Below are 18,092 nucleotides of genomic sequence, written 5' to 3'. Positions count from 1 at the left end.
AGAGGAAGAGATGGTGAAAGAGTTCATGCGTTGTTTTGTCAATGCAACTATGGAGATTAGAAACTTAAACTATGAAGTAGCAATAGGTGCGCTCTGACGACGACTCTGCAACCTTGTCATTTCCTAAATTCTATAAAGAAGAAACCCCCGACTAATATGGGAGAGCTAATGGCGCGAACCCAGAAATATATCAACATAGAGGAGGTTATCATCACAAAAAGAAGCATATTAAATTTGAAAAGAAAACATACCAGAGAAACTAATGAAATCATTGAGGTAGGATTAAGGAAACGTACCTTTAGTAAAGATTTCCCTTCCAAGTATGGAGAATAAGAGAAGGGGAGAGAAACTATTTATAGGAGAAAAAGAGGTAGCACGAAGCATGAGACTTCATGAGATTTCATAGCACTATTTTTTAATTCTACACCACATTTTTTTCTCTACACACAGCACTTTGTTTTATTCTGCACATAGCACATTTTTTTCTGCACACGGCACCCTAATTTTTTTTTTTAAATTCTGCAAACAGTACTCTGTTTTATTTTGCACACAGCACATTTTTCTTGCACACAACACTCTGATTTATTTTTAATTCTGCACACAGCACATTTTCTTTAATTCTGCACAGAGCACACATGCAGCCCCGTCTCCTTTTAGGCTTTTCTATGTTCTGCGTATTTAAGGAAACATACCTTTAGTAAAGACTTCATGCTAGGAAAATCTACCTAGAAAATAAGCACTGGTCAATAAAAAATTGTCACATATAATGAGCACAGCTCATGAAATCCAAAAATGTCCATTTGATGAGCAACACTTATGAGATAACAAGAGACAAGTAATGCCTGGTAAAAAATTGATCGATTTGATAAGCACAATTTATAAGACGCAAAAATACTTATTTGATAAGCACGACTCATGAGGCTCAACAATAGATGAGCACTGCTCGGCAAAAAATTAATCCATCTAATAAGCACCACTTATTCTTGAACAGTGGGTTTGCACCTTCCTAAATTTTCTCCCTCCTTGCATTTGTTCTAATATAATATACTTTTGTTTGGGCCTTTACAACTTTTTTTAATAGAACATACACATGATATCACCTAAATGTAAGCCATAAGCCCATCAGGTCCAAGAAAGGCCCAAATTTATAGAGCTACAAAAGATATTCCTAACACGTAATGGGCTGAACGCTTAAATGGGCCAATCAACTCTATGCATACTCGTAGAACTGAACGGAAAAATAATAACAGCAATTTACATGACTCAACAATATTTCTCTACAGAGTTCTTACGAAGTCTCAGCTATGCTAAAAGCAAACCATTTTAGGGTTTAAACTCAATTATGAATATCAATAATTGCCCTGTAAAAAACATAAAATACCCAAGTAAAGAGTACAAGGATGCGACAACTTGGATTGCACATTCCAGCTGGCAAGTAAAAGAATAACTGTATTTACTAATTTGCAGTTGTATTGCCGCAGGAGTTTGCATAGTTACAATGCTCATCCACACCAGTCTTACCAACTCTATGTTGGCACTATGAAAACAATGTCTGGTTGGTTCGGGAGATTGTTTTTTTTTCCGGAAGAGAAGATTGGAAGCTGAATATGCTTAAAAATAAAGGGGGAAAAAAAACCAACGTTCCTTGTGTCGAGAAAATACTGTACAGCGTTAGATGGGTAATGGCCAATACAATTAGAGCCTATGTTCAAAGCACAAAACATATCTTCTCTAGCTTTATGTATCAGTAATGGCCACCACGTCTGAGGACGGATAGGAGTCCACTGGATGACTTCTCCTTGCGCCGATCCTCACCTTCATCACCAACCTGAACCACAAACTCATCAGAACTGCTCTAGCTATATTAACTATCAGTTCAAGTGCAAAAGAAGGTTGTCCTAGTATGTTATGGATTAATAAACTGAAATTCTGTAGGGGGGAGGGTTTCAGGAAAATCGAGGCCAAGCAGCAATGGACAAATGGATAAAAGAAAATATTCTGGATATGCATAAGGAAAATGACCTCCTTGGCTATTTGCTTCAAGATCTCTATAATTTCGGAGAAATCGGGTCTTAATGCTGGGTCTTGCTGCCAGCATCTCTCAAGCAGCTCGATGAGCTTTGGATTGGTGTGCTTAGGGATTGTAGGCCGCATACCCTGAAAACCATGTTAATCCAAGTGATATTTTCACAGAAAAGTTGTCTTTCCTATCAGAACAACAAATGGTTTGGGGAAGTAGAAATTACATGGTTACCAAATACCAAAGCCATATTCAACATTGTTGTGGAATAATATTATTATTTACCTTCTGAACAACTCCAATAGCTGCTTGCAACGGGGTCAAGTATTCATATGGAATCTGGCAAGACAAATTTGGAATGGTGTGATTGAACAGAACAAGAACACAGATTTAACTATACTTCTAGGTTCAGAAAATGCTAATAATAGCCAACAGTACCTTTCCAGTAAGCAACTCCCATAACACAACTCCGAAACTAAAAATGTCAGCCTTGTGATCGTATGGCTTATGTTCAATAACCTACATTGCAAAAAGAACTGTTGGAAAAAAAAAATGTGCACCACGGATACAATAGTAATGACCAAGACTGATCATCTCAACTGCCCAGTCAGATCACAATAAGAAGCAGGTATGTGACAGGAGTCTTTCAAGTGGCTGAAATTTTTTTCCTAATTTTTGTTTGTCCACAATTGCTTCAGCTGTGGCAAATGTGCAACAAACGTAGCCACTTTCTCTGTTTATTCATTTATTATTTTTTTATGAGGCAGAAATGGACATAAACTGATTGTATACAACATTTGCCACAGCAGTTTTACAGTGCAAGCATAAGGTCCATATCTCATTTATCATTGAGCTTTTTTTCTTGGAGATGGGAAAAATAATTTTCCCCTGTCAAAGGAACATACTCATGATAATTTGTTTCATGTTGTAACAAATTGAACTACTCAATCTAGCTGCACAGAATGAAAATTACCATTGAAAAAAAACTGCTTTAAATCATATAAAAACAGCAGAGAAAGTATGTAAGAAACATATTTCTTATGGCTGGCATATGGATAAAAAATGGAAGCTTAATCTAGAAGTCGAACTTTTGGCAAGGAACAGCATGAAAGTTATGACAACGGAACACTTGGCGGTTCCAGTTTTAAACCTTGGGATGAGGCAGGGAGTTTTTTTGTAATGTGGAGGAGGGGATATGGGATGGAAGATGGATTGAACTGTGTAGCCCAAGCAAAAAAACACTCCCATTACAACACAAGCATAAATATGCAGAAAACCATGAAGCTAGAAGCATCGGTGTGCATAACCATATGGGCATAAATATGTCAATCAAGAAGCTAGAAGCATCTCACAGAAAATAAACAGATATATCAATTAAGTTCATAGGAAATGAAAAAGCAGAATTCAGTTGCGTCAACAAACACATATGAAGAACTTAAAAAGGGAACCAACATTTAATGTAAATTAGGCACACCTCAGGTGCCATCCATCGATATGTCCCAGTTTCTGCTGTCATGACTCCGGATTGAACTTTGACTCTGGCAACTCCAAAGTCAGCTACTTTGACAACCTATAATGCAATGCATAGAAATAGAAATCAATTTAAAAGCTGGAGCTAGAGATAGGGGCATTGGTGTAGACTCAAGAAATCGCCAAAATTTACTCTCATGTCTCAGTGCAGGGGATTAATTAAATAGCATAAATCAGAACAAAGAATGTCATGGAAAATATTATGAGTTGATTGTATCAACCACCACTGATATAAATTAAAACCACCTACACACTGTTTTACAAAACACATTCAGTAACAGCTAACTACAAGGCATACAAAGAGAAGATCAGGAATCGACACCAATAAAATAACATGAGAAAAAAATTCATCTAGATAACAAGCCTTTCCTTTTTCTTTTTGGTTTTGTGTCGTGTGTTTGTACGTGTGAGTGTGCGTGTGCGTGTGCATGCGCATGCACGTGCTTGTACTTGTGTGGGAATACATAAAAGCAGCCACCTAGTTGGAATTCTTCTACTCAAAACAATTTCTTATTTTTGGCCATTTTTTGGTACAAATCTTGACAAGAATCAAGTATTGCAAATGTCATTCTTGTTTTTTTCAAGCACTGCATGAGAAACTGGAGAACAACACCATTTGTATATGTAAGGAGTATGTTAGTATGACACCCGAGACATGAGGTTAAAAAGTAAAGTAGATATTTTGGTAAGACAGAAAGCCCCTGTTGCGGCCTAATTCCCCACAGATTATTTGTTCCCATAGTTTGCAGCTGGGATAAGGTTCTTACAACCATAACTACAAAACTGCAGTACTTCTGTCAAATAAGATGCTGTGAATGTGTTCTTTTAGATCATCATGAAGAGCATCCGTCTTCAGCTCCTCCTGCCAATTAAGATACTGTAAACACATGCTTGCATCTAGATCCTGATGAAGAGTATATTTCTCTTCAGCAACAACTTCTGGTTTGTTGAACATAGGGATCTCTCCAAGACTCATGAACAGGTCTCCTCAGGACCAGGTTTACACATCTGAGCAACTTGTCATTTGTTGGATATGGAGATCTCTCCAAGAATCAAATACAAATTCAAAACAAATTGCCATAGCTGGAAATACAGATCCAAGGGAGCATCTTACGTCATTTTCATCCATCAAAAGATTTGCAGCCTTCAAATCCCTGTGGATTATATTGTTCTGGTGCAAGTAGTTCATCCCCTTCGAAACATCAATTGCTACTTTAAGTAAGGATGGCAGCTTAAAAACACCCTTTTGTTTGTGTAGATAGTCATACACACTTCCACCAGACATATATTCTGAACATAAAAATTAAAAAGAAAATTAAAATTGGCAGAGATGACAATAGAAAATAAGTAAATAAACGAAGAACTAATTCATTCATTTATTAATACAGGCAGAATTCAGGAGCATATAAGCTTCATTCTGAAATTGAAATTTCTTCCTTGTTTTATTAGAAACATTTTAAACTCATAGAAATGTACCTGTTACAATGCACAAGCTTGGAGGCTTAGTACACGCGCCTATGAACTGTACAACATTCTTGTGTCGAACTTTCCTGCAAGTACCATGGGGATCTTGTAAGAAGAGAATTACGAATTACTGCTATGCATGTGTGTGCACGCATGCATTTTATGTACATGTACATGTACAATTATATATCATTATATGCAACGACACATGTAGGAGAACTTCTAAAAAAGGCAAATTATTGCAGATCTGACAGGACTACAATAAACAAACCTCATGATGAAGACTTCTTGGGCAAACTCCTTCTGCAAATCTGAGTTCAAGCGCTCTGGTTTTAGAACTTTAATAGCCACTTCCTGACTGCAATATGTACCCTTGTACCTAATCAATCAAATGAAACAATTCACTGACTATTCAAACACAAGGAAATGTGAATCAGAAGTAAGAAAAACTTACAAGTCACCATATGAACCAGATGCAATTTTGTTCTCAAATTTCAAATGTTTGCCATCAATTTCCCACACATCCGTCCCATCATTGGGTATAGTTACATGGTCAGGCTCACATTTGATTAGCCTTTGCTCTTGCTCTCCTAAAGGTAATAATGAATGATGACTTGGCCATGAATGGTTCTGCACAGTAATAAACATCAATGGAGAAAAGCACATAACAGAGAAAAAAAACCCATTTATCAGTAAAACCTAAAAAGCACAATCAAGTTTTCTCAATGGACGCAATGAACAATCATTACATGAACTGTGTAGTCTCCATTGGTATGTATTCAACAGGTAAAAGTAAATAATAAAGATATAGAATCAGGACAAACAAACAACCAATAAGGAATAAGTTCAATTTTCTGATGGAGTGATTTTCACAAAATGTCAATTACTGCACAGGTTGTCACAATAGATTATTTCACGATACTAGCAAAATGTTGCATGGCCCAATCTTCAAAATCTTTCATATGCAACAAACCTTTGCACAAAAAAAATATAGACACAGCAACTGAAACATGTCCATTTTTCTTACACCTGAAAGTCTCATAGTCGTCCAGTGGTATACATTCAGCATTTACCATGTAAAGCATGCACCGTATTCAATAAGCCCTTAGTGTCATTGGAACTTACACACCATTATTTTCAGCATGCCATAGCAAAACGAAAACTGAGTTTCCAAGGGAAAAAAAAAGACACAAGCTTCAGATTTGGTTTTGCTTTTGGACAAATGAGAAAACAAATTCAAGAAGCTCTACCAAGTTTTTAGCTTCAGCAAACTTGGTTGGTCGGTTGGTCCACCTAACAGAGTTCGTTTAAATAGTATGACACCTCTCGGCCCCTCAACCTATCGATTGAGCTTTAGGTAAATTTGTCATATGTATAAGCACCAAATATTAACCCCTAAAGTTAATGGAAGTTTAAGAAAACACATGACAAAAAGTGAGACCAGCTTTTATAAAGAACAAAACAAGTTATGCTGGTTATGCATACACTGATACCATTTGAGGACAAATAAATTAACAAGACAACTAGGATTACCAAGTATGATGCATGAATGAGTGCATGTGTATAGACAGAGAGAGAGAGAGTTCCTACTGGTTTAGGGAGCATACAAAACAACTATGATAACTATGAATTTTGATCCATGCAGATGTTGATACCTTTTATGCTCATATATATAAGGTAACTCAACTGAAAATGTCATCATTCATTAGGTCAAGAAGTCAAGGAGAAAAGATCATTTTAGAACTACAAGAAACTCAAGACCACCAACTTGCTGTGAACATGTCCAGATCAATTTCTCAAAAATATCTAAGCATAGTTTGGTAAAGATACAGGTGAATGAAAGATTTTAACCTTATTCTATTTGAGGTTAGTAACATATTCAATTGAAAGTTCAAGACAAAAAATTCATCAACCCTCTACTTAGCTTCTACGTCATGTTTTTGAAGTGATTCATAGTCTTAACATTGTAAGGATAAGTCCAAACTGAGATCTTTAACTTCGGATATAATATATGGTGATTCATAATCTTTCTGTTGTAATTGTTAGATTACCACCTTACCTAAAAGCTCAAGCTATTAGGTTGTAGACCAACAACGTAAATCAAGCCTTAACATTCCTCTGCACGTACAGCCTGATCGCATATGGAGAGATGAACACATGATAAACAAATACCAGTTACAGGGTATAGGGTAATTCTTAACAAACAAAAAATAAACACAGGCAACAAGGCTAGAACCCAAGACCTCATGGCATGCATGGCATTGATACCATGTTAGATTACTATACATAAAAACTTATGCAGTTAGGTTGTGGTCAACAATGTATATCATGCCTTAGCAGTAACAAATGAGTAGAAAGAAATAGAATTACCTCAATTTTCAAAACTTCCTTTTCCAATGCAGTTTTAAGCTGCTCTGTTTCCTAAAATTTCCAATATCAATTCAATTAAGCAGTGTCACATGGAAATGGCAGTGGACTAAACCACGCAAAAAGAAAGCTATAACGTTAACATGATGCTTTTACTTATAAAATATGAGCAAGTTAGGAAACCTTAAAAGCAGTTAGTATTTCCAAATAGCTCTTAATCAAACAAAATCAGGTATCCCTTAACATATGTGACTAAAACGAGGTTCAAAAATCTCATATGGGTTATGATTTGTTAGTGTGAAAATTTCAACAATCTCATAGGAATGAATGGGCAGTAAACAAGATTTGATGCACGTAATCAAGTCTTATTGTAAATAAGACTAGGATTATGCCAACCCCCACACATGCAGAGCAAATCAGAAGAAAACAAAACTGGAGGAAAAAACACAGCAATTTTTATGTTGTCTAGCTATGCGCTTATGTCCAGAGCCCCCGCAAAATAAATATTGTCTTAGGGTTTCAACTGTCCGCTACAAAAATAAATATACCCCATGTGAAAACCTCAAAATACCATCAAATGACAATATAATGACACTATGCCATGGCTCGAATTCCATTCCCTCCCCCCCACTGCAACATTGGGCCTTTCATTCACTAGGAATTCAGGCCTTGAGTCCACAATGCATGAAACCTTCCATTATTTATAAACTTCAAGTGGACCATCCCCCTTAATGTAAGTCACAACTCTACAATTTTTTATGAAGGCATTAATATAAGCTGAGTCTCACATTTGTTACACCACTAAAAATATGGTACAACTTAACAGTAGCAAAGCATGTATTCAAGACTTTGTGCATGCATGCATATGTGCCAAGAAATTTTTTCCAAGAAAGAGATTAACCACACTATCAAGATAATTAGATGGCAAGAATGAAAAGAAATTACCTCATACGGCCAACCATCAACAACAAAGACATCTAAAGAGAAACCATCAATTGTAGAAAAAGCATGTGCTTCTTGAATGTTCAGCCCAAGCTCAGAAAGTAAAGAAGTCAACTGCAAATTTTGAAAAAAAAGAAGAAGAGAATTTAACCAATAAGATACGTGTATCAGCAGAGATGTATTCTTCACCCAAAAAGTTCACAATTTTACATGCAGGAATGAAGCTTGGGCTTTAGGAATGGAGGGCCAAAGTGGGGCCAAAATGAGAAATAAACTAACATAGAGGGGGCTCTAGCTCAACTAAATCATACTTTTGGGGGCTTATTATATGAAATCTTATAAGCCTCTGTGGCTCTGCCCTTGTATTCACATGTAAGTTTGCCTATAAAATTTTTCCTAAACTTAACGAAATTGAATAGCTAGCATCCATGCCTGTGCTTCCAAACACATACCACAGAGGAACCCAAGAGGAGAGAGCGTTTCTTCCCTAGATGGTGGTATGATTTGTTTCACTCAATTAAAATGTAATAAACCAAACCCATAAGCAAGAGAACATTCCTTTTCAAATATATCACCAAACCCATTGCTTGTGTGGTCAACTTAAGCCTTAGACAAAGGCTTAGGTTTCAAACTGTGGTGTTCGTGATTGTTTGTTTTTGTTATTGCTGTTGACTCTCCCCCCATGGCTCAGTCAACTTAAGCCTTCCACAGAGGCTTCGGCATCAAGTATAAGAATGTCATTTTTATGTATAACTGCATGCTTGATGGTGGTGTGATTGTTATTTGTTGATGACATTGGATTAATGTGTTGATTGGATTTTATAGCTTAAATTGATGTTTGATTTGCTGTTTGATTTTATTATCATTAAAAATTTAACCAATTTCCAAAAATTGAAATCAAAAGGGATAATTGAGGTGCTTAATGGCTTTCTTTTTCCCTAAGGTTCACCAGTCTTCTTAGTTTATAACTTAATTTTTGGACCACAGGCTTCTTTGCGGATGTTTTTCTAAGTATTGGATTCAATTTACTTCTTTTTCCTGAAAAAAATAAGATGACAAATCCATCTTAATTTGGGATTCCTAACAGATTAACACACAAAATTTATAACAGTTTGGGATGATAGCTATCTTCATTGTCCTATAATCAATTTACATGTTTGAGGAGTAATGCTCCATAGGATCCCCATCATTTAGGTATATGTTAATTAGAAGCAGTGTCCATTCTTGGATTCCTCCTACTTGATTTTCTTATCTAGAAGTGATCGTCCTCCAAAAAGTGAAGCTAATAAAGCTCCTCCTATTTAAACTGAATAGAGGTGGTAGTCTATTCTAGGTTCCTAGCACTTGATTTTTTTTAATTTAGGAATGGAGGTTATTACTAACCCTAGTTTACCCGGAAGGAATCCAAACCTTTTTACCCCAAATTTAAAAGATACTTTCTGAGAAAGCAGAGATCCTTAAAATGGATAATTTTCAAAGTTAATTCTTTCCATAAGACTTCTCAAGAATACATGAAAAAAAAAAAGGAATATTTTTCTTTGATGGGCCCTATTGGGCAGCACTCACAAATATAAGACAAATTCTGTAAATCGGTTGCCAAAAGTACAATGTGATTGCAATAGCCAGGATTCTCAAACTTAGGGCTAGGATTTCATTCCTAAACAGAAAGAGCTAGAAGAATGAAATGCAACTTGGAATAGAAATAAAGACACGTTGACAAAGATTAAACAAAATTAAAATAATGCATTTCCCACGACAAGAGGTGCAATTGTGAGGCTCTACAACCTAATACAAGCATAGAAGACATGAAAATTCCTAGCTTGTAAATAAAAAGCAAAACAACATGACTAACCAAATGACAGCAGGTTGCATATCTCAAAGCCAAGAGCTTAAAGAACACATTTGTAACAACTCGAAGAATAATGGTATTTAAATAATAAAAGAAAAGGAAATGGAAACCGGAAACAGAAGAAGAAAGTCGACTTCGTCGACGAACGCAACATTGCATTTTGGAAGGTATAATTTCAAGGAATCTTTCAGCTGCTCGTCGATGAATACAGGGGACTCGTTGACGAGGGTATAACAGGAGCTCGTCGACGAGGCCAGGATTCGTCGACGAGAAAATAACGAGAGGTTTTTCAAAAGCCTGAAATTCATCGACGAGGGTTGAAGTTCGTCGACCAATTTTCTACAGGACTCGTCGATGAGGTGACGTGACTCGTCGACGAATCTCGCAGTATAAATAGGGTTAAACGTGATTTTTAGTTCATTTTGCCGCACCAAATCCCTCTCTCTCTCCCCATACGGTTTCTCCTCCTTCTCTCTTCGATTTCGGGTTGGATTTCCGCCGGTTCGACGATCTGAAACCACCACGACGCTTCTGGGAAAGTTCTCTAGAAGTCTGTCGGAACGGATCGTCGGTGGGGCTGAAGTGGAAATCATTTCAAATCCAGAGTAAGGGTTTCTACTCAGCATTTGAATTTTTGGCAGTTGTAGAAAATGTTATACGCTTAGAAATACTAAACTTTAGTTTTGGAAAATTCCATTTTCAAGGTGTTGAGTTAGGAACCCTGCAGGTGCGGAACAGATTTTCTTAGGGGCTTTTCAAGAGTTAGGTAAGCTAAAAAAACTAAGCTAGTATTTGATAAAAAATATGTATACTGTTATAGCATTTGGGTTCAGGAAAATAAATATATATATGATTTATATTTGAAAAAATACTGTTAAAATGATGGTATATTGAATATATGAAAAACTTGTTTAGTGTGACATGAGTAGAAATGGTTATGAAATACCGTTTTCTAGAAATGGATTTTTAAAATGTGTAAAACCAGCGTACGGGCCGAGATTTTTATATATGTTTGCCGGCATATGGGCCGTGCTATGGATGTAATTTGCCAGCATACGAGCTGTGCTATGATATGATTTGTCGGCGTACGAGCTGAGCTATGGATATGATTTGCCAGCGTACGAGTTGTGCTATAATTTGCAGGTATACGGGCCAAACTATGATAAAATGTGTAATACCGGCGTACCGGCTGATGATTTTCATGATATACGTATATATGCAAAATGATATGATTGATCTGATAATTAATGATATGAGATATCCATGTATCACAGTTTCAGTATATGTTATATTGTATCAGAACCTGGTTGGCTTGGTCTAGGCTAACACTTGCACGGTACCGTTACTATGTGTCCATGGTCATCATGATCATGTTATCTGTGTTAACGCCGCTGTACGGAGTGGTGTGAGATTGGATGGTCGATGTGGTTTTTAAGAAGTGTGTGAGCGCCCCTGGTGTACGGACCAGGTCTGGCAGACCCATCAGACTTACAGACTGTATTTTTGACTTGGCAATGGTCGGCCAACCATTGTCAGGTCCCGCTTTCGGGTCACACAACCTAGTCATGTAGGGGTAATACATGACAATAGTCAGCTAACCTACCAGAATTGTTTTTGTATTATTATTATTATATGAGATGAGATATGTTTATGAAAATACAGTATGTTCTGCCATGTTTTGATATATATATATATATATATATGTTTTCCCAGATTTGACAAAACAGTTACTAAATATGTTATGTATGGTATATGTATAACACGGAACACTCATGTTGTCACACACTGGTATTAATTTATTTCCCTTACTAAGAGGTGTCTCACCCTGAATTTTATTAACTTTTCAGGAGCCCCTGATAGAAGAGCGGGTAAAGGCCCGCTGAACTAGTACAATAGATCTGCCTTTCCAGAAAGGTAAGTATTTTGATAGGGTCGGATGTATTTTGTGAAATCGCCCTAAGTCATCTTTTTGGATTGAGTATTGTGTATATATGTATACAATGATTGTAGTAACTTTGGTATTGTGATGTATGGTATAATGAGATGTATATGATTATATGTTTCTTGCTGCTTAGGCTTCTGTTTTGTGTTCTGATGTATCCCTGGTACCCACGGGTCCAGGTGGATTGTGATCTGCTGAGCTAAGATGTGATATTAATTTTATTATGAAAAAAAAAATGTAAAAATTAAGCAGGTCGTCACAACATTAGTGTGTTTGTTGTCATGAAGAAATATGATAAATCCAACAAAATTTTGACAATTGGATCCATATCCATAAAATAATCCATGTATAGATATACTTGTCATGTTACAATAAGAAAACAAGACAGCTACCTGACTGAGGAGTTTTGGCTTGTCATCTGTTGAAAATGTGATTTCATGCATGGGCCTATATCATTATCAATCACATGAAAATGTAAGCATTACAACACAAACCTGCGAAACAACTATTGTAACTTGTAACACTTTAATAAATGTAAAGAAATTAAAAAATGAGGTGCCTCTATTACTGTTATAACACTTAGGTAAAGCTACACACAAGCAAACACACATTTAGACACTCTAGAAACTGAACAACATGAACTTTTTTCAATCAGATTGCAAATGCCCTTTGTGAAGGCTTTAAATCTTTACTCACACTATAAATCTAAATAGAACATCATGAATTGTTTCAGTCAAATCACCAATGCACACTGAAGAATGTTGCATCTCACTATGGGAGAAACAATTTCATTTCTTGTCTATACAATTTTAGATTGGATTACTTTCATAATTTGTTAATGAGCTTAATAGTTGCTTTAAATTCAATTGTGACACATGAAGATAAAGTGACATTATCTAAAATAAATTTCTCACTCATTCTTGTACTCTCTAACTCTTTAAAAATTTGGTGCATCTTTGTAAAAAACCAAACTGGCCCTTCAAGACTCCTGCCTTTCAAATTTTTTTTATATTGAAATAATTGGTGTGACAAAGCATACAAGTAAGAATTCAGCATAGACTATATAAAACAGTTAGCATTCTAAATTGATGAGATGCATACACATGAGAGTTGGGTGAAAACTTAAAAATAATTTTTAATTTGGTTCAAAACGACAACTCACACTCAAGCAGGCCTACAAAACCCACCTCCAACCATAGTATGTAAAAAAAAAAAGGGGGGGGGGGGGAGGAAAGGAATCTATTCAATAGCAGACAATTATACCTGGTGGTGATATTGTGCTATAGTTGCCAAGGTGCCATGCTTTTACGGTGGCATATATGGTGTGGACCAGTGGCCCATACTACACCTCTATGAAACTTGTAATCAGCCTCGACAATGTGTGCAATTTAAACATTCCAAAAATAATTTTATTGTGCAATATAATGGGAATATTTTATGAGGACAGGCTAGGATCAACAATAAGGTTGCTCCTATGTCACCCGTTGGTCATGGGTTTGAGTACAAGGAAACAGCCTCTTTGCTAAAAGCAGGGGTAAGGCTACATACAACGTGATGACCCTGCCCCTTACCCTTGCAAAGCGAGGAGCCTTGTGGCCCAGGAATGCCTTTTTTTTTTATTTTTAAAATGGACGTATTTTATAACATGGACCCCAGTTATATGTTTTGTATTATTTCCATGTGTTCGGACAAAAGATTGTGCCCATAAGACCTTCAAGGGAAGCACCCGTGCAATTCGCAAGGTTAAGATAGATCTAAAAGCTACAGGTGGGTTTCTAAACTCAAGATAACATGTCCAGCCTGATTCCAAATTGAGAGTTGATACTATTGCCATCAATGAAACCAATCTATTGAAGCCAGATTACATTAGTTGCCATGATTTCTACATATCGACATGCATATTGTGTGCATAAAAGACTCCAAGTGCTTGACTCAATCAGCAACTGAGCGACACCGTCTAGCTGGCAGGAGACTGAGGAGAGGATGAAATTGTAACACAAGCTCACCAATTACCTCTAATGATGAATTTAAAAACATATTTGTTGGGTCAAACATCTAGAACAGATGACAAACAAAATAATTGTTGGTGTAAGATTTGTCTAAATTATGCTACAAGAACTACATCTTGTACAGTCCATTACTGCTGAAAAGAAGAATGCATAAAATTTTTTTTCCCTACATGCCGATTATAACCAAAGCGTACTTAATTGCAAATGTTTCACTAACATTCAGATGTACATCACACATTGGACTTCTATTGCAATTTGAAGCAAACATAGTCAATCTTGCTGTTGGCAATGATATTGAGAAAAAAATAACACCTACAAATAAGGTGCCCACAAATTATACATATTTACAATATATTACCATGGATACACACTAAATCTCATAGTAAATTGTGGAAATTCCCTGGAAGACAAATTTCTCCTCAGATTCCATCAGAAATTCAGGGTAATCTGTTAATTTTCAGATGCATCACGTGTTACTGCATGTTCAAACCTTTTGGACAGTTTTTTTCTTCAAGTTATGTCGAGAGAAAACATTTGAAACAGAATCGAATAAGAAATGATAGGGCATCACAAAGTTACAAAGAAAATTGAAATCAATTCAACCAAGCATCAATCCAAAATACAAGGGAGGACATCTAAGTGGTGATTCCTCTTTGCCAATCCACTACATTAAGTGTGAAGATGATGAACAATAGAAACTTCAGGATAAAACCTAGCAACTTTCATAATTCATTAAAGAACAAAGCATTGGAGGGATTGATAATTATACAATGTCGTGAATCGTGATTCTTGTTTGCCACTCCATTATATCAAGTGTGAAGATAATGAATAATAGAAATTTCAGGATAAAACTTTGAAATTTTCATGGTTCAATAACAAAGCATTTGAGAGATTGATAATTGTACAAAGTAATTCAAAAGAATTCGAACCCAAATGTAAATTTTTTAATCCAGTCAAGTTGACAAACCAGCTCCAATCTGGTAACAGTTAACACCAGTTGTCGGTATACATATAAGAATTACTTACCTTAAAAACAGTGCACTGGCATGGACAGAGCTGTCCCCATCTTTAACTTGAGATTTACTAGCTTCAAGGGCAAGAGCCTCAAGATTAGGAGATGAACCAAAAGCAGGTGGTGGATGAATGCTGCTATGTGAAAAAGAAGGCAGATAGGTCAGCATAAACAATAAGGCATTGATTGAAGCAGTATCAAATAATTCACCAAAAATTACTCACATGAAATTTATGGGAAGAGACCTCTAAAAAGGAAAAGTACCTCTGCCTGGTAGAGTAGTTTAAAGAACTTTGTGCATCTTCTTTATTCGGAGAGTGTGACTGAATGGAATCAACAGAATTCCCATCAGATGTTGGTTGAACCTGCATAATAGGCAATCATCAAATGTGTTTGGTCATGGAAGAAAGTTCAAAAAAAACGAAAAATTCCCATGTAAGCATTTATTCTCCATTTGTCTTGAAAAAGTTTTGAACTAGTATCCCAATAAGAGAAAAAAGATGGAAATCCAATTCGACAGTAAGAATTCAAAAAGGTGATTATAGATTGATTAATTCAAATTCTCTTAGAGCCAATATCTCACTCAAACTAAGTCAATCTTGGAAATTGTTTCTAAATTAATCACAACTAGCATCTAACAGACTGTCTACAAACTAATCAGAGTAACAGTTGGCAAATCATGCTATTGTATCCAAAGTTAGAAAAACATAAATTAAGTGGGGCAGATGGTTCAGAAAATATTCCAATAACTTCTGGAAAGAATGTGGGTTTGCAGTTAATGACTACAGCAGGTAATTTTGTAAAGTTTCTCAATTCATTCATGGATGAACATGAAATCAAAATTTGTAATGGGGAGAAACAACTACTAGTCTACTACCCTGAAGTCAAAGATTCCAAAATTGATACCCATCAATTCTAGTGGCTGATGGTAAGACTACTTTAGAGCAATAGCAATTGTTACACGGGGATTTTATTTCATGTCAATTTATGCTGTATAAACTAGGCACATTGCGTGACTATCATGTTTCCATGACAGGCGGTATGTTGCAATACGAGGGAAGCTACATCTGTGAGACAATTGTGAACAACAATGTATACCCACAGTAATAAAGTGTCATCACCAAAACTCTACAAAGGCTGCAAAGTATCATGGAACTACATCACATAATGTTAAAATGAAGAAAACAGAGTATCATCTTGACAATAACCATCTGATTGTAACAACAGCGTGACAAAATTTGCAAAGTTAAAAATAATAAAAGGAGTACTAACATTAACATCATTCTTTCCCTTAGCCAATCTGCTTAAAAAACTTTAACCTAAATTTAATAAATCTCCACTAATACAACAACCAAGCACATTATCTAGAGGTTGTCAATTAAACTACTACTACTTCCGCAACTGCAGAATAATCAAGAAAAAAATATGAGAAATAACGCTCATCATGGGGTCAACACCTGAACTAGGCGCACTTCAATTGCAGGTCTGTTGTCAGGGTCGTGGGCGAGATGCAGCAACCTCTTGTGCATGAGAACATCTTCTGCCCTCTCCGCATTCACATCCAAAGCATACCTGAAAAGCAGCGAATGCCTCAAAACAGTCAATCAGATAGCGAAAACGTGAATATCTCATATATGAAATCATTTCATTCCGAATAAAGATCACAATTGGAAAAAAAAAATTAATAAAAAAACAATAACAACAGTCAAAACCACATGCGTGCCCACAGGCAAAGAACAATTGAGAGTCTAATCCAGCAATTGGCATTAAAATAATAAAATGCCACGACCAATCACTCGACAAAGCACAAAGAGGAAGGATGATCCATTAAGTCAGTTCCATAGCAGCAAAGGTCAAAATAAATGAAGGCTACAGCACTGCAAGAAGAATCAGAATGCGCGCTTCGCAATATTCTGTCACAGCGTAAGACGCTCCACACTATCTTCATATGAGATTAATCCACTAGGCAAATTAGAATTTAAAAAGAAAAAAGAAAAAAGAAAAAAGAAAAACTTCTGCTAAGAAAAACTTCTGTTTGAAAAAAAAAACCAAAAACTCTTAGACAAGAAACTTAAAACAAGAACAACAAAAAGAATTTCCATGACTGGAACTCAGAAAATTCAATCTTGATATAGCAAGAAGTCAAGAACAGAACCTTTTGCCATTAAAACGAAGCGATGGCAGAACAACAGAAACATTCGCAAATTTCTTCGAAAAAAAAAAATGAGAGCAAAAAAGAGAGTAGGGAACGAAACGCAGGAAAAGTTAGGGTAAAAGGTACAGACCGAGTGGGAAGCCTATTGAAGTGAGTCCACAGTTCGTCTTCGAAGCCTGGCAGGAGGGCCTCGTCGTTGCTCGATTGTTTGAGCCGGCAAAGCACCTCATTGTATACCTCGAGCTTCTGCCTCTGCTGCCGGGACTGCGCCGGCGACGTATCGTGGACTCTGCTGCTGCAACTCTCGGTATCCTCCATCACCATCGAAAAAAACAGGAACAAGAACAAGAATGGGAACGAGAACGAAAGTCGATTCGCGAAAAGCAAAACGAAAACGAAGATGAACAGACCGATTGGGAACGAGCCGGCGGTGATCTCCAACGGTTTACGTGAACTCGATTGCTCCGAAACCAGAAAAATCGATCGAATAAGGTTGCGGCCACGAGGAGTTTATATGAAGATCGATGAGATTTAAGAAGGCTTAATTAAAACACTATATAATATGAAAAGCTTAACTGCATATTACACTTCCACCTCGAGTAGTCGTGTACAAAATATCTCTAAACATTTTTTATTTTCTAAAATGACATTTAAACCCTTCGAATTATTTATTAACGATTAATTATTATATGGCTCCCAAATAATTAATAAATTTATTCAGACAAAATCATTTGCACATGTAACATGTTTACTAAGTAAAAATAGTAGATAAAAATTTCTCTCCTCCAGCGCTACCCAATAT

The 18,092-nt window shown here is 36.3% G+C and overlaps 1 protein-coding gene across 1 annotated transcript; it reads right to left on the bottom strand.

Annotated features, from left to right (window-relative positions):
- Positions 1-1,429: 1,429 nt before the first annotated feature.
- LOC131156600 (serine/threonine-protein kinase STY46) lies at positions 1,430-17,877 on the bottom strand. Its single transcript, XM_058110412.1, has 16 exons — positions 17,421-17,877; positions 16,593-16,707; positions 15,400-15,500; positions 15,150-15,269; positions 12,507-12,561; positions 8,327-8,437; positions 7,385-7,435; positions 5,469-5,644; positions 5,286-5,393; positions 5,027-5,100; positions 4,665-4,840; positions 3,495-3,590; positions 2,459-2,539; positions 2,306-2,359; positions 2,023-2,157; positions 1,430-1,828 (listed from the first exon to the last, which is right to left on the bottom strand). The coding sequence occupies exons 1-16, from the start codon at positions 17,612-17,614 to the stop codon at positions 1,745-1,747; spliced, it is 1,731 nt and encodes a 576-aa protein (XP_057966395.1). The 5' UTR covers positions 17,615-17,877; the 3' UTR covers positions 1,430-1,744.
- Between the last annotated feature and the right edge of the window lie 215 nt (positions 17,878-18,092).

Source organism: Malania oleifera, chromosome 5 (assembly GCF_029873635.1).
Source record: "Malania oleifera isolate guangnan ecotype guangnan chromosome 5, ASM2987363v1, whole genome shotgun sequence".
NCBI lineage: Eukaryota > Viridiplantae > Streptophyta > Magnoliopsida > Santalales > Ximeniaceae > Malania > Malania oleifera.
This window is presented reverse-complemented; position numbering and strand designations above follow the sequence as displayed.